At 29.1% G+C, this 23599-nt stretch overlaps 1 protein-coding gene and 1 long non-coding RNA gene across 2 annotated transcripts; one reads left to right on the top strand and one right to left on the bottom strand.

Moving 5' to 3' along the window:
• Positions 1 to 355: 355 nt before the first annotated feature.
• On the top strand, positions 356 to 5529 carry LOC107839529 (sugar transporter ERD6-like 5). The gene is made up of 18 exons (XM_047394635.1): positions 356 to 662; positions 1415 to 1477; positions 2226 to 2315; positions 2405 to 2464; positions 2554 to 2619; positions 2700 to 2765; positions 2836 to 2911; positions 2995 to 3059; positions 3186 to 3278; positions 3401 to 3481; positions 3578 to 3662; positions 3754 to 3797; positions 3871 to 3933; positions 4025 to 4084; positions 4159 to 4209; positions 4866 to 4925; positions 5014 to 5128; positions 5279 to 5529. Exons 1-18 carry the CDS (start codon positions 513 to 515, stop codon positions 5398 to 5400), a joined length of 1410 nt encoding a protein of 469 aa, XP_047250591.1. The 5' UTR covers positions 356 to 512; the 3' UTR covers positions 5401 to 5529.
• Positions 5530 to 9025: 3496 nt separating this feature from the next.
• On the bottom strand, positions 9026 to 10331 carry LOC124886432. The gene is made up of 4 exons (XR_007043603.1): positions 10291 to 10331; positions 10140 to 10202; positions 9313 to 9380; positions 9026 to 9093 (listed from the first exon to the last, which is right to left on the bottom strand). It is a non-coding gene; the product is annotated as an uncharacterized LOC124886432 (long non-coding RNA).
• Positions 10332 to 23599: the final 13268 nt, after the last annotated feature.

Raw genomic sequence — 23599 nt, 5'->3', positions numbered from 1 at the left:
AAGCATTAACCAAGAAGTTGGTTATCCGTTTGGGTTGAAAGACTCAATATATAAAGCAGAAAAGTGTAATTGATAAAATAGAAACGAATGGAAAAAATGTAAGTAAATCTGAAGATGGATGGTTTCAAGTAACAGATATAAGTATAACTTTAAAGAGGTGCAATTATGTGTATAGTTAATAAGGTACTCTTGATTTGTTGGAAGTAAACACGAATTTTAAGATTTTAGATTTAATGCTTATTAATTGAATTAATTAGCATAGTCTAGTACTTACCGAGTTGATGAGAGCAGCCTATTGCTGACTATGCAAATTTGGACAATAAATGACGTTGATATGTCTTAAAAACGGACTCAAACATAATGTTTTTTCCTTTTTAATTATTATCCTCTGTGTCAAGATGAACATGAGTGCAGCACTTGTATATATTGATTCGACTTATCAATTACAACATCATAAAATCAAAAAATAATATTTTTGAGAAATTAAAGTTAGTGACTGTAAGGTTAGTTAAATGGAGAGGGAAAGAATAGAAGATGGATTTACAACCACTGATCCTTTGCTTCCTACTGGTGGAGATACTCCGGCGCCGGCGCCGGCAACAGCCGCCGTCGTATTCAGCACCTTGGTTGCTGTCTCCGGCTCCTTTGTTTTTGGTTCTGCTGTAAGTGTTTTTTTTGCTTAGTTTCAGTTCTTTGTAAAAATGAAAAGTGGAATAAAATGTTACTATTGGTTTTGCTTTTAGTAATGACGTTTTAGTGAAAGTGCCATGGCTATTTGACCTTCAGTTACTCATTTCGTTTGCTAATTTGGTTAGATTGTATAAAAGTTAAAAAAAAAAAAATTGATAGTTTTCATAACTTGTGGTTCATCTACTAGATGAAATCAACTTCAACTATCATTTAAGAAATTCAAATTATACGTCCAAACAAAACTTCAATTTCAAATCATATGTAAATGGGATCATAAAATTTGTGAGCTTAATAGTATGATGGTATTTATATGGCTATCAAAGCATTTCAACAAAGACAAAAAAGAAAAGCCTTATAAATGGAACAAAAGTAACTCACTTCAGTGTAAATTTAGTACCCTATTTTGCCTTTGCTTTTTGGCTTATGTGAAATGTAAATTTGTAAGAGTATTTTGGAATGGTCCACACTCCAATAGATCTACAACAGGATGATGATGAACAGCTTATAAATTGGTTGTACTTTTTGTTTTGTCTCGTGGCATCCTAAGATGCTTTTATGTTTTTATGCCCTTAAAGTTTCTCATGGTACAATTATTTGCCCCTGAAGTTTTGACTATTACACCATGCCTATGAAGTTTCTAATGTGAAGAAGTTACCTGGTTCGTTATTTTTAATTCTGGTAAAATTGATCTGCTTAATGAAGACTGTTGTTTGTTCATATGAAGGTGGGATTTTCTTCACCCGCCCAAAATGGAATAATACAGGAACTTTTTCTCTCCATGGCAGAGGTAAGTTGTAACATTATTCATAAAACTCGAGACAATGTGTTTTATTTATTTACCGAACACTAGAAAATAAGCGAGAAAATCTTGTAGAACACATTTTTCATGGAAAATATTTTCCTTTGAGAAACATTCAAGAGCATCTCTTGTGAATGATTTCACTTAAACCAACAAAGAATATGGACAGAAATGGAGTTGAAGTTGAGGAAGTATAGTATAACATCCAAAGTTTCACCCAAAATTTCCATGATTACTAAGATGTTAATTTAACACTATTTATTAGATAATGTATCATGCATTAATAGACTAGTAAGCCATATATCTACTTTTTTCATAATCTTCACTTACCTCTTCAGTCTTTTAAGGATGCAGTGGTTTCATATTTGCTCACTAATTCAAGCACTTAAAATTTAAAAACCAAGTAGTGAACCAAGAATTAAGATTAGATAAGTACAAAAGGATATAGGAGAACCTAAGTTTTACCTTGAAGCTAGTCGTATGAGTATGTGCCTTTTGCACTTGATAACTGCATTAAGTTATTAGGTGTAGCAGAAGTGTTATGATTGAGTAGCATGACTTGTACTTCACTTAATTTCTGGAAAACTATAGAGTTTTCAAACACTTAAATGAAATTATGATCGATCTTGTCGAATTCTTTATTTCCTGTGATTCTTGACTGAAAGCAAGTTGTAAATAGCCAAATGTACTTGAAAATTTTTACTCTGATTCTGTATGTAATCTTTTACAATTATAGTACTCTGTATTTGGTTCAATATGGACTATCGGAGCGATGATAGGTGCTGTAATGAGTGGGAAACTAGCGGATCTTTTCGCCCGGAGAGGTGTAAGTTCTCAATTGGTTGTTTAAACATCTGCGCTAAGTTTAAACATCAACTTTCCATTTACAGTCAAATTATTATGTCTATCATGCAGGCAATGGGCTTCTCAGAGCTGTTTTGTCTTTTGGGTTGGCTTGCAATTATTTTTGGCAAGGTATTCATCTCAACCTTCATTCCACCTTTACGATACTGTTGTTTCCTCTATATCTATTTTATTTTTATATTGTTTGTCATCATCAACAGAATGCTTTGTGGCTTGACATTGGGAGGTTGTTAATGGGATATGGAGTTGGCATTATCTCTTACGTGGTAAATAAATTGAGTGTTTATTGAACAGGTTTAATATGTCTTACATTACAATTGACTTTGCTTTTGTTTTCCACACATAGGTACCTGTATATGTTGCAGAAATAACGCCTAAGAATCTCCGAGGCGCATTCACAACTGTTAATCAGGTAACCCAACAGTTCTAGTTTACATTTCCCATTTTTGGCAGCTAATCTTTGTATGCTTTTGATGCTTCAGCTAATGATATGCCTTGGAGCATCACTTATGTATGTAGTTGGAGTACTCATCAACTGGCGCCTATTGGCTACGATTGGTAAATTTCATTTCTTTCCTTTTCCCTTTAAAAACCTCTTGCTTTGGAATTGTTTATTGATCCAAAGTGAAACATAATTCCAGGAGCTATTCCCTGTATAATACAGCTTTTTGGCCTGTTTTTCATACCGGAGTCTCCGAGATGGCTGGTAAGATTGTACAACTTGTTCAAAGTATTTTCACAACTAGGTTCTGATGTACTCAGAATGATAAAAGTTGCATTTCATTTACAAGAAACAGAAGTTGAAGCTGGTTGGCGATGTTTTTGTTGACAGGCTAAGGCTGGTAAGTGGAAAGAGTGTGAAGCTTCTCTTCAACGCCTTAGGGGGAAGGATGCTGATATAGCAGAAGAAGCTGCTGAAATAAAAGTAAATTCCTGACTTTCCATGAGTGAAAGCATTATATGTCCTTGTAATTTAATTTCCATAATGATACTTGTATGACTGCAAAGATAAATAATGCTTAATATGTATCATATCTTGACTTGTAGGATTACACAGAAACACTTCAGAAAGTTTCTGAGGCTAAGATAATTGATTTATTCCAAAAGATATATGCACATTCTCTTATCGTAAGACTACCTTCTATATTCTCGTACCGACCAACTGATCTTTATCTTCTCCAATCAATAGTAATAGTATTATCTTTTATCTATCAATTCATCCAGGTTGGAGTGGGCTTAATGGTATTGCAACAATTTGGAGGGGTCAATGCTATTGCATATTATGCAAGTTCTATTTTTGAGTCAGCTGGTATATAATGTTCCTATAAGTGGTGTTTCATTAGTTGCTTGTTAAATAAAACATGAATGAATTTTATTTTGTTAATCACAAAATATACCAGGTTTCTCCGGTAGGGTTGGATCAATTGCAATGGTAATTGTACAGGTAAATAACCTCAACGCGCTCAATCAATCATGAGTTTGCTCCATCAGATTTTGAGTGTTTTGGTAATCTGTAGATCCCAATGCAAGTGTTAGGAGTACTCTTGATGGATAAATCAGGAAGACGTCCACTACTTATGGTAAACATTAATTACTAGAAAGTAGATATCCTTTTTGTGTATGTGAATTTTTTTTCCTATAACGAGTAAATGTTGTTATGGTTTTCTTTAGGTATCTGCTGCTGGCACATGCTTGGGTTGTTTCCTTGTAGGATCGTCATTCTTGCTTCAGGTTTTCCATTTAAAATCCATATCTTTCTAGTCTGTTATGTATGTTTCATTTTCTGATAAAATGTATCTTCACAGGATCTTCAACTTTGGAAGTCTAGCCCCTTTTTGGCACTTGTTGGAATACTGGTAATGTAATTTATTCTTTCGTACAATCACCCTGGATGCTTCTTTATGTAACATTATTTGCATCTGCAAGAAAATTACTCTTGCTACTTTCAAATATCTTCATTATTCCAAATCATTCAATCAACCATGCCTTGATTGCAAAGTAGTTGAAGTTAGACTATGAAATTTACTGGTATGCAATTTTGATTCTTTTATGCAATCACACTGGATCCTTCTTTACGTAACATCATTACATCTGCTGGGAAATAAGTCAAACTTTACCTCAATCCTAACATGTTCTGGCAAGCTATATGAACCTCTATGTCCTCTCTGCATTATACGGGCTCATTTCATTTGAATACTGAATGATTAGTTCTTTGAAGTTTTTGCTTATAAAGTGACCGACAAGTCTCTAACATGACAAAATTATAATTCCAACTAGATGGTGTCGTGTATATGGATCCTTTACTTCCATTGAGTTCTGTTCTTGGCTAATTAGGCCAATTATTGATTCAGAGAAATTACAAATCTTTTATGACAACTCTCCATCTAATTTTAGTTCTACCTCATCGAGATTAAAGTAGTCAAGTGTTTCTCAAAGTCTACTTTGATCCATATAGGAAGTTTGGCAGAGGATTAACGTTCTGAATCTAAATATGTTTGGTAACTGCTGTCAGGTCTTTACTGGATCTTTCTCATTAGGCATGGGAGGCATACCGTGGGTGATTATGTCAGAGGTTTGTAGCTCTAAAATCGACCTCATTGATTATGAATGCTGCTACTACATAAATCAACACTAACTTAAGCTAACTATTTGTATCTTAGATATTCCCCATCAATGTCAAAGGCTTAGCTGGAAGCCTAGTGACAGTAGTCAACTGGTTCGGTTCTTGGATTGTCTCATATTCCTTCAACTTTCTTATGCTATGGAGCTCTGAAGGTACTTGTCCATCAATATCCATTACTCCAAACCCTCTAACTATAGATGGGACTTTTGTCTCGACTAATGTGGTCACAGAAAGATAAAAAATCACCGCGAAAGATTTTTTTTTTTTTCATTTCTGAAAGTGTATACTCATCGGTGTTTCAGGAACATTCTTCATATTTTCAGTAGTATGTGGTTTGACTGTTATGTTTGTTGCAAAGCTGGTTCCGGAGACCAAAGGGCGCACCTTGGAAGAAATACAATCGTCGATGAATTCCTTTACGTGACCATTGAATTCTATGTTCTTAGTGATTCAAAGTCTTGCTCTAATTTCTCTGTATCCTGAATCCTGGTAATTTGTTCACAAGTACTATTAGTGTTCATGGAAGTAGTGCTTAAAAATATCATTAGACAAATGTTTTCTCTGTTTAGTGCATTACTTTTGAGCATAAGCTAACCTAACAAATTCAAGTTTATGTTGGTGTTTCAAAATATTTGAATATATACATATATATACACACACACATCTTTAGTTAGTAATAAATAGCATAAATCCCAGGAGCATGATCCAATTTGTATTATCTACATATTATTCATATTTGCATCAATTTGAATAATGGCCTGGTGTAACAGGTAATTTTTGAATAATATGTTAACAAATCTTGATACAATGGCCTGGTGTAACATGTAATTGTTTGCTTATTATAAAGCTGAAAGTAAAGCACATTGATCGACTAAAAGCAAATTAATAAATTGGAGAAAGCTTGCTAAAAAGTATGTGTTGCTGAATCAATTTACGTACATGTTGATTAATCTTATTGGACATGCCTAAATAGGTTGGCTAAGACTATTTCCTTACGATGTGTTTTCTAGTTCAAGTCTTGCAAATGCATGTAGCATATGCCTTACATATTACTCCCTCCCTTTTGTTTTAATTGGTCCTTATTGACTTGGCACATTTCTTAAGAAATTATTTAATACAAGCTTATTTTGCTAAAAAAATCTTATTAATTATGCATTAAAAATGTGAATTTGTATAAATACACTTTGTTTAATCATTTAATATTGAGGGTAATATTGAAAGAACATAATAAAATCCTCTTGAGTTCATTAAGGGGACAACTAAATTGAAACAAATATTTTTAGAAAAAGGACCAACTAAAATGAAATAAAGGGAGTACTATATAGAGTTTTGACTTCTTACAATAACACTGTCAAATTTCTAGAAAACTAAAAGTACGTATTTTGGAAAAAAGATATTTAACCGGCCAAATTTCTAAATAATACATAGGAGTATTTTTTTTTTTTCAATCAATACCTTTATTTTATTAATGCAAAGTCGAACTTAAAAGAGTTAAAAGATGCAGAGGCATCTTTTATAACCCAACTAGGAAAGCAAGAAGTTCACACTAATTTATCGAACAATGTAAGAGAAAATTTTGTCATATTGTGCGCTACTATATTCCAAGATCTAGGAATATATATAATTGCAACTTCTTCAAAAATCCTCATTAACTTTCATATATCTTCGCACGTGGTATCTATCTTCCATGAAGCTACACTACTCTTTATAACCATATCCACTACATTCTTTGCGTCTGATAAGATTTGCACCTTTGTCCATACATTTTCTTGAGCTTTTTCCAAAGCAATCCTGATTGCAAGCGCTTCTGCAATGATGGTCTTCCCAACAAATTGAATTGGGGTACCAAGGGCTTGAAGCAAATTTCCAGAGCTATCCATAGCTGCCATTCCAATGCTTGCTATATTCTTCTCCTTTTGTAAACTAGCATCTGCAAATATAATCACAACATCTTGTGCTACAATAATTGTATTATTAGTAGTGTGGACAAGACCCAATGTGAGAGAAGGCATAGCAAGTGAATTACTTTCATATTCCTCAAAATCAAAAGGTGTCTTGTTTACAATTTCATTAGATTCAGAGATTACACCATTTTTCTACATGTAATGGAAAAAAAAAGTTGAAAAAAATAAGTTTTAGGAAAATTGCTTGGCCAACTTTTAAAAAATATTCTTTAGTAATACTAAAAATGGTTTTCTACTATGGAGAAGAAACTGAAAAATAACCTCGCTTCAGAAATAGAAGTAGAAATAACATTCAAAGTCTAACATTCTTGTATGCTTTGAATTCTTTTCTATCTTTGATCGAGAAACTGGTTATCAAACAAGTGAAATTGTACTCGCCTCTTCTCCTTCTTGTCCTATTGTATTTCTGTTCTTCTTATTCGAATTCTCATATCCGGAACCGAAACAAGCTCTTTTTTAGCATCTTCACTTTGTTAGTTTCTTGTTAGCAGTACTAATTTGTAGTATTTATTGATCTGGAACACAAGCTTTACCAGCCAACCCAATCTGACCTTCGAAACTCTCTTCTCATACTCTTCTTTCGTCGTTCTAGGTGTACTCCAGTTATCCCTTCTCTTACGGAGCCTTGTCTATTCAATTGCTTTTCTAGTATTTTCTCCGCTTCATTAGATATCTTTATAAATAGATAAAGTTGGTACGTAGTGTGAGTCAAGATCAAGGTTGGTTGATGAATTCATTGGACAGAACTATCAAAGTGAGACATAGGTCAAAGTGTGACTTCCCCCGTAGTTGAGGGTGGGGTTAATTAAGTGTCTAATTCGATAATGAACGCTAAATGAAAGAGGCAAATTCATTGACACCCGCCTACAATTGATTGCATACTTATTCAGTAGATCCTCTTTCCCTACAGAATGAAATTCCATGGGATTCAACCCACTTCTCGAGCAACTTAATTTATATATTGATTCTTCTTGAAAGGTAGTGAAAGAATTCATTATAGTTGCGATTCAGAAAAGACAGATTAAACTTGACCTTCCTAGGGCATAAGCAGGAAGTGGCCTATGTCGGATTTTAATAGACATAGAAAGTATATCTTGAAAAACTTCTAAGAAAGTCAGCCGAATAGAGTGAAGACTTGCTTAACAGCGAAAAATGGAAATTTCGTTAAAACGGATCCTCGCACTTCCCAGATTATTTCAAATTTTATTCGGACAAAAATATCTTTTAGTAAAAAAAATATATAAAATGTTTACCAATAACTAAAAGTACAGAAAAAAAAAAAGTTTACTCTATTCTATTTTGTGATTTGAAATATTTATATTAACATTTTTAGAGAAATCTTTTGTAATAAATATATCAATTGTTTATATGCCATTTTCCCAATTTAATGTTGAAAGAATATTTTTGAAAAAAAATAAAAAAATCGATCGACCACAAATTATTTATAATAAGGTTAAAGACAAACTGTTTTGTTTATTTTCCTTTTTTTTTGTAAAAGTACTTTGTTAGAAGATGATAGAGATAAAACTTAACTAAGAGATACTAATACTACTAATATGATCCCATGCAGAGTGGATTTGCAATTGAAATTACGAGTTCTGGCTCAAATTATGTAATAAGGTGAAAAGATTCACTTAATATATATATATAGACAACAAATTCAGTCAAGAACAAATGTAAAACTAAAATTCTGAATTATAAAACCACACAAAACATAAAAGTCAAGAACTAAAACAACAATAACAATTTATGATAACAAACCAAGAGATTGTTCATAAGATATTAAAAGAATTAACTAAAGCATTCATGGAGCAGCAGATTTCTTTTTGGAAGAAGTTTTTGTTCTCTTCCTCATTTCAGCAATCACACTTGGATGATTATCGGCGCGCATCATTAAGCGCCGATACGGTTTTTTGATCCTTCCTCCAGATCCACAACTATTTTCCAACACAGTTGTGCTTTTCATTGGAGTTGCTGAGGATTTCTTCTTTTGTTTACTCTTTCTGTGATTAACAAAAACACAAATACATTAAAATTGTGATAATCATTTAGAAGTACATATATCCAAAATGTATGTATAATTACTTTGGTCGTGGTGCAACTGACTTCGAAGCCTTATAAGTTGAGCAATTTGCAGCGTTTTTGTGGTCAGACTGAACAGATCGAAAAAAATGACTGTCAAGATTAATATATTATACTTAAATTTAGCTATTCGTAAACTAAAGTTAAAGCTCCTTAATCTAAACACTCAGATAATGTAGATTCTTTCTATTCGTTTTATGCTTATACCGTTAGGTTATTTTAAGATCAGATTACATTAATTAACAATAGCCCAAAGTAATAATATATAATTAAATACTCTACAAATTTACCTTTTTAGCAGCACTTCTCAACCAATAAGGTTTTGATGAATCACCTTCAGCAGAATTTCCAACGGAATCTAGCAATCATCAAAATTAAGATCCAAAAACATTTTTATAAGCAATCAAGTTATTTTTTATTAAAAATTAAATACACTGAACTCCTTATTTGATTTTAAAATATAAACTGATAAATTTATTTTTAGTTTTAAATTCCTAAAATAATACTCCCAGTCCCTTTTGACTGAGGCTGTGAGGCAATATATAAATTCATTAAAGTGAAAACTGTTTTTGAAAACTTATGTGGTCAAATTAAGGTATTAGTGAAGTTAATCATTATTATACAATAAAGTACTCTTAGTTCACATCATTCTCATTCAAACAATGAAGTGAGTATTGTTTCACAAACTCAAAGGGTCACAAAGAGATTAGTGCAATTTACTTTTATTCTTATATAATAGTAATTTTTTTTATCATTGATTTACGATCTAAAGATTCATTCAAATTTGATGTAATTTCTCATATCTAAGATTAATTAATGAAGATAAGACTAAGTGAAATTTACTCTTTAGAAATATTTTAAATATTTTTTTAACCTAACAGCCATCAAACAACAGATTGTTCCATCAAATAATCGTAAACCCTTAGAACAATAGTTTCATATAGCTAAACCATACATGATTAAAAAAAAAAAAAGACATGACCAATTAATGAGACTAAAATAAATCAATTTGACTACATCATCACGAAATAAAATCACATTTAATTCCACAATTCATAAGAATTTATATATAATAATAAAGTATGAATTAAATTAAGGACAATTGTTGATAATTTACCTTGAATGACATTGGAAGTAGGTGCATCCATAGGTAAACTCATTTTTAAATCAACTTGTTGGCCTGATAAAAAGAAAATATAACTTAATTCATGATATTTAGAAAAAGGAACATTATAAAAACACACGCATATAATGAAAACAATGCACACCTTTCATACAAAAAACTCTAATGAATGGAGCATAATGAAAGACATTTTGACAGATTTTATAGTGAATTTTATATGTCCGGATAAGATTATAGTTACTTCAATTAGATGCACTATAATTGCGATTGCTAATGAAATACAATATAGGTATAATTATTAATAAATATATTAAGTTGAATAATATAAGACGATCTCATCTAGACAATCAAAAGGCATTTCTAATATATATAATAAACTAATTATAATCTTGCTAGTTATGGCATTGTGGTATGAATATGCTAAGACAAAACTTGGTTAATAGAATATTTAATTTGGATATATCTTTGATGTAAGAAGTATATATATGTAATTATTGTAATTGAAGTTGGACGTAAAATTCAAATGTTGACCAAATTTAATTTTAAGTATTAATATAAATATTTTATTTATTTTGAAATGCATTCAGTGTCACTATTTATAGAAAAATTTTAAACAATATATTTCATTACAGCTGGTGTCAAATATATCTCAAGAAAAGATGTACGAAATATATAAAATTATTGTAATTAAAGTTTGACCAAAAATTGAAAAGTTGACCAGATTTCTTTTTAAGTATATATTTAAAATGTATATTTTTGTGATGCCACCATTTATAGGAAAAAATTTAAGCACTATATTACTATCTAATAAGAGGAAAAAAAAAAAAAAGGAAGGTCGGAGAAGCAGGCAGCTCTCCGTCAACATATCTGCTTCTCCTGCCTGCTTTATCAGCTATTTTTTCTGTAATTTTAATTATGTAATTTTTAATTAATTATTATAAATTATTTATATATTAAAAAATTAATAAAATTTAATAAAAAAGTAAAATACATATTTATGATTTCGCCTGCTGCATAAGTTGCTTTCTCCGTGATTTTTTTATATCATTTCTAATTAATTATTATAAGTTATTTATGTATTAAAAAATTAATAATATTTATTTAAAAATTAAAATAGATATTTATGACATGTGTGCTTCAACTGCTTCACCCATGTATTTTTGTATAGTAATTTTGTTGTATCACTTCTAATTAGACGTGTCTGCTTCGTTATTTCAATCATGATTTTACTATGTCACTCCTAATTAATTATTATGACCATTTAAATTTTTTTCACAAGTATTTTTATAGTAATTTTGATGTATAGCTTCTAATTAGTTGTTGTGAGTCATTAAGACATGTCTGCTTTGCTGCTTCACTCGCAGCTTAACTCTTTTATCCATAATTAATTATTATGGTCATCTAAAAATTTAAAAATTACATAAAAAGTATTATAAATTACAATAGTTAACAATTTAAAATATCAAAAAAAAAATATGTTATATATTTTTTAAAAATATTATAAATCACAACAATTAAAATAAATTTTTTAAAAATATTTATTGGGCACGGGCTATTAGTAACTAGTTTTCCCTATGAGGGCGGGCAATTTCACACTACCCCCAAGCATGACAAACAAAAATAGGACGTTTGAATTTTATTTGGATACTAGATATGGATGGTCCGTGCTAGTTATTTTTCTATCTCAATTTAAAATTTTAAAATAATTTAGGTTTTTAATTAGCGTGATTTATAATACTTTTTTTTCTGTTTCAATTTAAATAATGTTGATATAATTTCAACAGTCAGTCAAATATTTTATATCTTTTAAGTTTTTTAAGTTGTTAATTATGTGATTTACAACGTTTTTTATGTGGTATACGTGTTAATTATGTGATTTACAATGTTTTTTCAATAATATATGAATATTTTTTTCTGTCTCAATTTATGTGGTATAGATAAAATTTTGACAGTCAATCAAAATTTTTTGATACTTTTTTACATATATATTTTTATATTAAGTTCTTAATTAGTATGATTTATAATATATTTTTTATCTCATTTTTTGAATAATATATGTTACTTTATGTCTTCCTCTATCACATTCCAATTTATGTGCACTATAATTTTGAAGTCAATCAAATTTTTTATGTTAACATATCATTTTGTGTCTGTTTTACCTTTTTTACGAAATATTATTAATTTTTCAATGCTTATATGACCATAATAATTAATTAGTGATGATATAGTAAAATCACGATGAAAGCAACGAAGCACACATGTCTTAAGTGACTTGTAATAACTAATTAGAAGGGACATAAAAAATGACTATAAAAAATACTTGTAGAATAATTTAGAAGAAAACTAAAATAGACATTTATGACTATTGTAGTTGCTTCAATCGTAATTTTACTGTCACCATTAATTAATTAAATATTATTAATTTTATAATATGTAAATGGCTTATAATATTTAATTAGGGGTATAATAATTAATTAGGAATGATATAGTAAAGTAACGATTGAAGCAATTGAAGCAGACATGTCATAAGTGTCTATTTTAATTTTTTTATTAAATATTACTCCCTCCGTTTAAAAAAAAATGGCATACTTTGACTTGACACAAAATTTAAGAAAATAAAAAAGACTTTAAATCTTATGGCCTTAAATTAAAGTTGTGTCAAATGTACCAAAATACCCTTTAATCTTGTGGTCCTAAATATGCTATGTGAAAAGTTGAAATTAAAGTATTACCAAAAAGGAAAAAGGGTCATTCTTTTTTAAATGAACTAAAAAGAAAAGTAGGTCTTTCTTTTTTAAACGGGGGGAGTATTAATTTTCTAATACATAAATGACTTATAATATTAATTAGGGGTGATATAGTAAAATTACAGTTGAAGCAGGCATGTCAACCTCATGCCTGCTTCAACACTTCATTCTTAAAACAAACATGTCATAAATATCTATTTTACTTTTTTTCTAATTAAATATTATATTAATTTTGTAATAGGTAAATGACTTATAATATTTAATTAGGGTTCTAATGTAGCTGCTTATTCCCTCTTATTATATAAGAGAATATACAAGTTATGTTCCTTGATCATTGGAAAAATAGTTTAATGAAATTAAGGACAATATGTTTTTTTCCTCATATATAGACCATTTCAAATATATTAAATTATTGAATATTAACTTGATATCATTTAAGTTTGTTATGATCATGATAAGTAGGAACATAAGAAGAAGAATTAATGCTTTCAAATAAGTTTGATGTTGAAATTGTTTGTTGGTTGGTTTCTTTTTTTATCCTTCCTTAAGAGCTTTCACCCTTTTTGCTTCATTGATAACTCGAATTCAAAATTTTAGGATTGAAAGCGAGGGTACTTGTTGGTGGTTCGGGTATACATTCTTCATATTTTCAGTAGTATGTGGTTTGACGGTTACGCTTGTGGCAAAGCTGGTTCGACATGCATCGTCCATGAATTACTTTACATATAACCAATGAATTCCATGACCTAGCTAGGTGATTCAAATTAAAGTCTTATGTGTCTTGAGAATTTGTTCACAAGTAGTAAAGTATTAGAAATTATCATGAAAAAATGGATCTTGGTTTATGTTCATTGTAAGTTATGAGCACAAATTCAGTTTATGTTGGTATTTTATAAAATTTCAATGATGTGCAAAAATTGATGTGGGATACTCCATATCGGCCAACAAAGTCAGCAGTATATTTCTTTGGGCCAGGTAAAAGAAAACTATAATTTGGTAACATATAACGTACAAGAACAGACAATATATATACGAGTTCAAGTTATATGCGTGCAATCTACAGTAAAGAGCTTTTACTTTATCATATCATGTTATGTCGTCATATATAATAGGTATCTCTTCACAGAAAATCTGATATCATTAGGTAAAAAGATACGATAACAACATGTTATAATCAGTTAAATTATATACTAATAAGATAAAATCACGTACACTGTTTCTGTATATAACTAAAAACCATTGTTTAATTGCTTCATACATAGTTTGAGCGTTGGCTGCCGCACTTTTCTCCACTTTTTTCTTCAGTATTTTTCCTAATATAGATACGGGAATCGACGACACGAATTCGTCTACAAGTATTTATTGATTTTTTTTGCTCAATCATCCTACGTGCATCTTAATTAATATATTGGACATGTCTAAATAGTAGTACTACATATATAGGTGACAAATTTCTAGAAGTACTTATTTTGGAGAGAGGTTCTTGACCGGCCTAATTTTGAAATAATAAATATTGAGTAATGGTGAAAATTATTTTTTGCATGCAACGGGAAAGAAACTGAAAGAACTCTTAGGAAAATTGTTTGATCCAACTTTGAAAAAGATGTCATTCTTTAGTAGTATTATTTTCTAATGAGGAAGAAGAAGCTGAAAAAATAGCAACTTCTGGAAATAGTAGAAGTTGGTTGGAGAAACATGTTGCTAGTTTTATTCGGCAAAAAAAAAAAAAAAACACCTTTTAGTAAAAACATTAGAGTATATTTTACCAACTACCTATAGCATGGACAATAAGCCTATGCAGAGGCCATCGAATTTACCCATCTCTCCAGAAGATGCATAGGCCCCAAAAATTTCCCTACCTTGATCGGCATTAAGTGACCCCACCTCAACTACACCTATACAAGCTGAACATTGATGGCTCATACTTGAAGAACCCTGAAGTAGGAGGGATAGGAGGGGTAATCAGAAATCGAAAGGGAGATTGGATTTTAGGCTTCAGTAAGGGCTTCCAATTAGCCACAAACAATCAAATGGAGCTATTATCTCTCCTGGAAGGTCTGAAGATTGTGGAGGATCAAAAACTATTTCCAATAGAGATCAATGTTGACTCAGTACAGGTATTTCTTATGCTCAAAATGGTAACTTACACCATGATCCTATCCTTGATTCATGCAGGTTTGTGCTGAGAAGGATAGGGAGTACTCTACCAGTTGTTCACTGCTACAGGGAACAGAACCACGTAGCTGCTGCTCTAGCTAGGAATGAAGCAACAATTAGAAGTTTTGGAGGCATTAAACGGCTTGCAGTTCCTCCTGTGTATGCTCTCTCTCATGTGCGGGCAGACATACTAGGAACTTCATATGTTAGGAAAATCAAACATTGTCCTACTAATGCTGAAAGAAACTCTTTCATTTTTGAACCGGACTTACAACCGGGCTTGTGTAATATGCTAAGTGTATAAACTATTTCTATTTAGTTAATGCATCAACCAGAATTACAAAAAATATATATATATAGTATGGACAAAACAAGCGGATTCTCTACATCTGTATTTTGAAAATATATTAACATTTTTTGAAAAAGCTCTTGTAATAAATATTTTGACTAATTTTTTTTTATCAATTGTAAAGTGAATATTTATATGTCATTTTCCGCAATTAATTTCTGAACAAATATTTTTGAAAAAAATTGATCATGCACAATATAATAACTTATAATAAGGCGCAAAGGCACTTTTTCAAAAGATGATTGATGTAAAGTTTAAATAAGGGATGGTAATAACAATATGATTCTATGCAGGGAAATCTGCACTTGAAGTTACGAGTTCAAGATCAGTAGCTCTGGCTTAAATTATGTAATTAGGTGAAGAAATTCTTAATTTGTATATAATCCACCCAAACAAACTCAATCAACAAAAATGATAAAATTTAAATTATGAATTCACATTGAATTCCATGAAAACAAAACACAATTTGCCATAATAACCAATAAATTCTTCAGAAATTTAACTAAGAAGCTATAAAATTAGTAATTTTTTTGAAAGAATGAACAGAAGTATTCATGGAACAGATTTCTATATTTTTGTTGTCGTTATCACACTTGGATCATTCTGGGCACGCATCATACGCACATAACGTCTTTTGAACCCCACTCCAAAACTACTTTCTTGTAATACAACTATCTTTTTCATTGGAGTTTCTTTTCTTCACTATTTCCATGAGTAACAACACAAACAAAAAAGTTAAAATTCTGAAATATGATACTCCTCATTTATAAATACATACATACATACATATATGCAGATGCAAGAATAATTACTCTGATAGTGATGCAACTGGCTTTGAAGCCCTGGTTGAATAATTTGCAATATTTTGGGGTTCAATTCCTCGGTTAAACTGGACAGATAATGGAAGAAAAATAATTGTCAAAATAAATATATCATACTTTCAGCTATTGAAAATTAAACTTAAGGCTCTAAACAAATGTAATCTAATTTTTAAGATTAGATTACATTAATTAACAAGAGTCTAAATAGTAATATATAATTAAATACTCTAACAAATTTACCTTATTACTTCTCAACAAATGAGCTTTTGATGAATCACCTCCATCAGAATTTTCAATGAAATCTAGCAATCATCAAAATAAAGATTCAAAAACAATCAAAAAATTTATAAGCAATCACGTCAATTCTTATTAAAAGTTTATTGTACACCTTATTTGATTTTAAAATATAAACTGACAATATTTTTCGTTTATGTTCTTTAGAACTACGTGTTTATGATCAAGTGGAGAATGCAAAACACAATTGCTCAAATTAACTGATTGTTTTATTATTGTATGGCCTATTATTTCTAAATTAAACTAAAATTGTTCATTAAAAATTTGTATGGAAAGCAAAAATTTGACCATTCTCGAGAAAAAATAAACATGAAAAACTTTGGACAAAAAAGATATACATAAATTTCTGCAAATTAAAACTAGTTTAAGATATTGTTATACCATATGAAAATAAAATAAAAGTATCTAGCGAGCTCTTTTTAATTTATTTTATTTATATTTTTATCATTTTAGTTTCTCATCAATTTATATGAAGGATTCTTTATTTCTTTATGTTGCATGAAATATGGTTTGTGGAGTGACACATACTAAATATTTATTTTTATAAAGTCAATGGTTTAAGTCATCCACTAGTCTTTCAAGTGTTGATTTCTTAAATAACACTCGATTCTTCTTTTGAATGGGGCAACATATAAACTCATTAAAAGGACTAATGGAGTATTGCTTTTCAAATTTATAGGGCCAAATTAAGGTGTAAGGTAAAATTAATTATTTCTATACAATAACTTTTGGTTCGTCGATTTAAGATCCAAAGATCTATTCTCGATTATTAAAAGATGAGTAAATATTGTTTCAGATTAAAGGGCTAAGTAGAGTAAAAAAAAAAATGACAAATCAGTTCATTAAATTAACAAACAAATGTGAATATTACAACACCGCGAAATTAAGTCACAATATTAATTTTACAATTCTTAAGAATTTAAATAAAAAAGTAATGTTTGATTAAAAGACTAGTTTTGATAAATGTACCTCGAACACTATCGCAAGTATTCATAGGTAAACTCATTCTCAAATCAATTTTGTTTGACTGATAAAAAAGCATAAAAATTTAATTGATGATAAAGAAAAGAATAGTATAAACACACACATATATATTACTTATTTCGTTTCTAAAGTTTACAAAAAATAGGAAATATATGTAAATGAAAATAGTGCATACCTATCACGAGAAAACTCTAGCGAATGTAGAAAAATGAAAGACATTTTAATAGGTTTTATAGTGAATATTATATGTCTAGATAAAGATTACAATAACATCATATTGATTTGCTAGTTAGAAGAAATACAATATAGGTATAGTCATTAATAAATGTCCTAAGGTGAAAAATACAAGACGATTTCATCCGAATAACCGAAAAACCTTTATAAGACAGATATAATAAATTAATTATAATCTTGCTAGTTATAGTGGTGTGGTGTGAACATTCTAAGATAAAAATGGTTAATAGAATATCTAATTTGAATATAACTTTGATGTATGAAATATATATCTATATAATTATTGTAATTGAAATTTAGGCAGAAAATTTAAATGTCTACCGAATCTATTTATAATTATTTATTAAAAAAAATTATTTAATCAATATGTGATGTATCTGATGCTACAATATATAGAAAAAATTTAAGCATTATATTTTCGTTACTAGTGTCAAATATAGCTAAAAAATGATATTAAGAAATAAATAAAATTATTATAATTAAAGTTTGACCAAAAATTTAAATATTGACCAAATTTCTTTATAAGTAAGTATATGTTTAAAATTTAGCATTTAGTTTATGATGCCACAATTTTTGGGAAAACATTTAAGCACTATATTTTCACTATAAACGGCGCCAAATTCAAACCACGTCCAAGTACCAAAAAAAAGAAAAAATATTGAACATGTTTTGACTCTATTTACCTACAAGTTTTGTTTTTGGCCATTAAGAAAGTAGTTAAATGAAATTAAGGAGAATATTTCTTTTCCCTGATTGACCATATCAAGTAATTCAAACTAAAAAATATTTAGTTGATGTTGTTTAAGGCCTTGTAATCATAGTTAGTAGAATTAAGAAGAAAAACGAAGGAATGGTTGGTTAACTGAAAGAATTAAGTTTCAAAGGGCATTTGACAAGTTCCAAAGGTATTTAAATTTTGTTTTACAAAAATCTCCCCAAAGAAATTTGTGAGTTTGTAATTTCTCCATTGATTTGATTAGTGGTAGCAAAATCCAATTGAGTGTCTCTTTGAGATTGCTTATTTTCCAAAATAAGCACTTATTTTGAGAAAAAAATACTTTTTTTAAAAATAGAGGTGTTTGGTAAATTTGTAAAAATGCTTTTAAAAAAAGGTAGAAAGACTTTTTATGTTTATGGGAAGTAGAAAAATTCTGCTTTTCAAAAAAAGCAGAAGCAGAATTAGAAAATTATTTTTTTATGACAAAAATATCCCTGTCACACACACACAAATATATTTATATATATACACAAATATATATATATATATATTTCTTATTAATTAACACATTTTATAAGTTTGATTAGCGTTCGATTTTTAAAATTTTACATTTCATATTTACGTCATATTTCTTTATGATTTATATGTTGTTATTTTATTTTCACTTATTTTCTTTAAATAAATTTGAAAATATCATTGATGATGATAACTAAAGAATATATAATTTTTTATTTTTTATTATAATGATAACAATTGACAGATGAATCACGTTATAAGATTGTATTTTGAAAGCACATGTAAATTTTTTCTTGAATATTTAATTTTAAATAAATAATTCCTGAAAAGTAATATATTTGTTACAATGTAGTGTCTATATATGAATATGATGATTGCTTATTCGTAGTAAATTTGACACAGTAAAGATATATTAAAAAAAAAGATAAAAAATAACAGATAGAATTTTATTTTAAATATTTGTTATCATGGGTATATGTCTATGGATGTGGTTACTTAATTTTAGAATTGACACGGTAAAAATATATCCAAAAGAAAAAGTAAATATACTCTCAGTTAGATATTTGTATGCATGAATATAATGTTTGCTTACTTTTAGTAAATTTTGACACAGTGAAATAGATTCAAAAAATAAGGTAACAGAAAAATATAAATTCTATTTTTTAAAAAAAAAAAATTGACCTTTTCTTCAAAAAATTTAATTAAAAATATTATAGTAGATATTTAAAATAAACTTTCTCTATAAATTGATTTTAGCAATAAAAGTCTATTGATAGATGTCATTTTTGGTCATTATCTCAAAAAACACTTTTTGAAAAAGATTATCCAAACACAATTTGTTTATCAAAAACACTTTTTAAATGAATTTATCAAACACAAATTATTATTTTCTTTAAAGAACTTTTCTAAAAAGCTATTTTATAAAAATATTTTTTAAATAAACAATTTTGTAATAGCAATTCCAAACGGGCTCACAATCTGCCAAATTCATTTTAGTTTGGGTGGGTTATTGACCACCCACTCATCATCTCAACTCAATTCTTTGAGGTCAGTTAAACATTGAGTTGATATGTAGTCTAAATTGACTCATAAGAGATTTTGTTAAAATATTTTTAAAATGACATTTTTATTTGATATGTGATTTATAATCATAATAAAGAAAATAATAAATTTTCTTCGTAAAAATTAAGTGGATTGAGTTGTGACTTGCATTTTAGTCTATTTCAATTCTACTCATTTCAGCCCAAATAACTTATTTATTAACTTAGCACATTTTGACTTGCCCAAATCCAACACAATCCACTCATTTGACACTCGTAGATTTGATTGTACACAAACAATTAAATTAAGCTAATTAACTGTTTGTATCGTCTTATATTCGTTCTAACTTTCTTATGTTATGGAGCTCTCAAGGTACTGGTTTGTCCATCAATGTACGGCACGCCTACTTCCTCCCATATCCCTCTACATCAAAGAAAGAAAATTTTGTTGGCGATTAATTAATGTTGTCATTGATAGAACCTCTTTAAGTGGCAACAATATATCCTTAGTTTTTATGGCCACTAAAGGAATTACCACATAAAATCTCATTTAATTTCTTGTAGTGCTAGCTCCCAACTACATCAAAAGAAATCACTATTAAGAAAAATAAGTCTTAATTTAATTTGTCGATAAACAAAAAAAAAAGTGTACGCTGCCTATTTAACATCGAGTCATCAAAAGAACCTTTTAGCTACCGGCTATGATGAGTCATTTAACGATAAATTTCATAGCTAATTGTTTTTACTTTTATAGTGGATATGAAGAAATTAAGAGACGAAGATGGTCTATGAAGACATATTTTTTTGTTTATATAAAGAGTTTAAGTTCTGTGCATCGTTGGTGCACAAAATATTCCACACTATCAGTAAACTTGACCTGCTATTGCAGGTTACCCAATTATTTACATTAAAATTAAAAAAGAAAAAGTTACGTAACCTGCAATGGCAAATCAAATTTACCTAATAGTGTGGAATATTTTGTACACTGACGGGGTGCACAAAATTTAAATTGTTATATAAATGTTTGTTTGCGGGTGGTTCAGGTTCATTCTTTATATTTTCAGTAGTATGTGGCTTGACAGTTGTGTTTGTTTACAAGTAGTCAAATACTTGAAAATATCATTGAGAAATGGACCTTGGTTTAGTTCATTAATCTATGTTGGTTCAATTTGGCCAATGTCAGCCTTAATAACTTGAAGCATATTAAATTCTAGCTTTTATAAGATTAAAGAGTAGGAACATACAAAAATATCATTAGCTTTTAATTGTTGATAATAATAACAATAATAATAACATACTTTGCATGTTTTCCCATTGTTAAGACTTAAAAAAGATACGTTTAGTTTTTAACGTTATGTACAATCATATATTTCGTATAAAATGAGTAATTGTTCTCCCCCTCTATTTCTTTACATTAATTATAAGGTGGGGAAAACTGATGTTGACAAATATTGAAATGACTATAGAGAAAAGTACTGTTATTTGCAATCGCCAATAATTAAAATGTTCGGTCAAGGTTTATATAGCTATAAATTTGAATAAACAATTAATAAAAGAAAATATTTTTTCCATTCTAATTTATGTGACATAATTTGATCAAATATAGTTTAAGATAAAAATAAATTATATTTTAAAATTTATCATCTGAAATATGTCATATAACATTTATTATGTGCCTACAAAATTTTTGAAATTTATAATCTTAAACAAGCCATAATATTTGTATGATTATATTTCTAATTAAAATAAAATAAAATTTTAAATTATCTTCAAATTATTAATGTCAACTTTTCCTAAACGAACTAAAAAAAATGTGTAACATAACTATAATGGAGTTTGTAATATCCCAAAATGGTTCAATTATTTTAGGCAAAATGATCTTCTGAACCTCTGTACTATGTCGGTTTTGTAAGTTGGACACTTCTACTTACATGTTTGTCATCTGGACTCCTGAACCCACAAAAAAACTATATTTGAAACTCTTTGACCGTTGACTTTGTCTATATGGCATTAAAATACTGACTGGGATAAGGAGGGTGATTACACACGCCTGAAGTGCGAGTGGAAGTCAATTTTTGGCCAGTTTTATAGTAAACTAATTAAAAATATATATATATTAAAATTGAAAAAAAAATAAAGAGGGTTTTTTATTCACTTTCTCAAACTTACCCTTTGCACAATTTAAATTTCACTTTCATTTTGGTCCCTTTTTATTCCAAACATGCCCTTTGCACACTTCACAACAATGGCCGCCAAGAAATTCCCCCGTAATCCTAACCTAATCAACGGAATCGGCAAATTCTTCCGTTCCAAAATGTACCACAAAAAGGGCCTTTGGATTATCAAGAAGAAAAAGGACGGCAATTCCCCACCCACCCAAAATCCACCACCGTCATTGCTCCGCCCTCAACCACCGCCATCAAACCACCAAAATTCTACCTAGCTGATGACGTGGAAAAATCCCTCATCAACGAACACAAACCAAAATTCATAAAACTGAGAGTCAGTATTACACCTGGTACTGATTTGATTATTCTAGCTGGGAGATTTAAGGAAAAAAGAGTTGTGTTCTTGAAATAACTTGTATGTTATGGACTGTTACTTGTTAGTGGGTCGTTTAAGGTTAATGGGGTTCCATTAAGGAGAGTTAATCAAGCTTATGTTATTGCTACTTCAATGAAAGTGGATGTTAGTGGAGTTAAGATTGACAAGATTCAATGGAAGTTTATGTTATTCCTTGTCTTTGTTGTGGTTGATATTGTCGTTGTTGTACATTGTCAAAAAAAAAAAATATTGTTACTCCTGAAGAGGGTCTTTGCTGGTTGATATTGTTATTGTTGTTCATTGTCCAAAAAAAAAAAAATTATATATTCGTGAAGAGGGTCTTTGTTTTGCTGCGGTTGATATTGTTGTTATTCATTATAGAAAAGAAAATATTATTGTTGTTCCCGAAGAGGGTCTTTGCTGATTGATATTGTTGTTGTTGTTGTTGTTCATTGTAAAAAATAAATAAATTATATATCCTTGAAGAGGTCTTTGCTGTGGTTGATATTGTTGTTTGTTGTTCATTGTCAAAAAAAAAAATTGTTCTTGATTTACTTTTAAATTTTTTTTTAATTCATTTTCTCAATTTAAATTTTTCATTTTGTTTAGGATTAATTTTGTAACTTTTACAAATTGTTGAAGATTTAAATAAAAATTGAAAATTCATTATGTTTGTGTAATGTGAATTTATAGTTAAAATCTTAAATTTATAATTAAAAATTTAATTTAATTTAAATTAAAAATTTATTGTATTTGTGTATTAGAATTTCTACAATTTATAAAAAATATATTTAATTAAATTTATTTTAATATTTAATTTCTTGTGTAGCATTTTAAAAATAACATAAAATTTAATGTAATACTTAAAAATGACTTGGCGGCTGATGTGGCAATTGACATGGTAGACGTGTAAGCTGACATGGCAGCTGATGTGGCGCGAGTGTGTTACACTCACCAAAAAAATATTTAAAATGTTGTTTTTTAATGAGTTTAGGAGTTCAAATGATAAACATATAAGTAAAAGTATCCAACTTACAAAATCGATATAGT

This window comes from Capsicum annuum, chromosome 8 (assembly GCF_002878395.1).
Source record: "Capsicum annuum cultivar UCD-10X-F1 chromosome 8, UCD10Xv1.1, whole genome shotgun sequence".
Lineage (NCBI taxonomy): Eukaryota > Viridiplantae > Streptophyta > Magnoliopsida > Solanales > Solanaceae > Capsicum > Capsicum annuum.
Note: the sequence above shows the minus strand (reverse complement) of the source record. Positions and strands in the feature narration are given on the sequence as shown.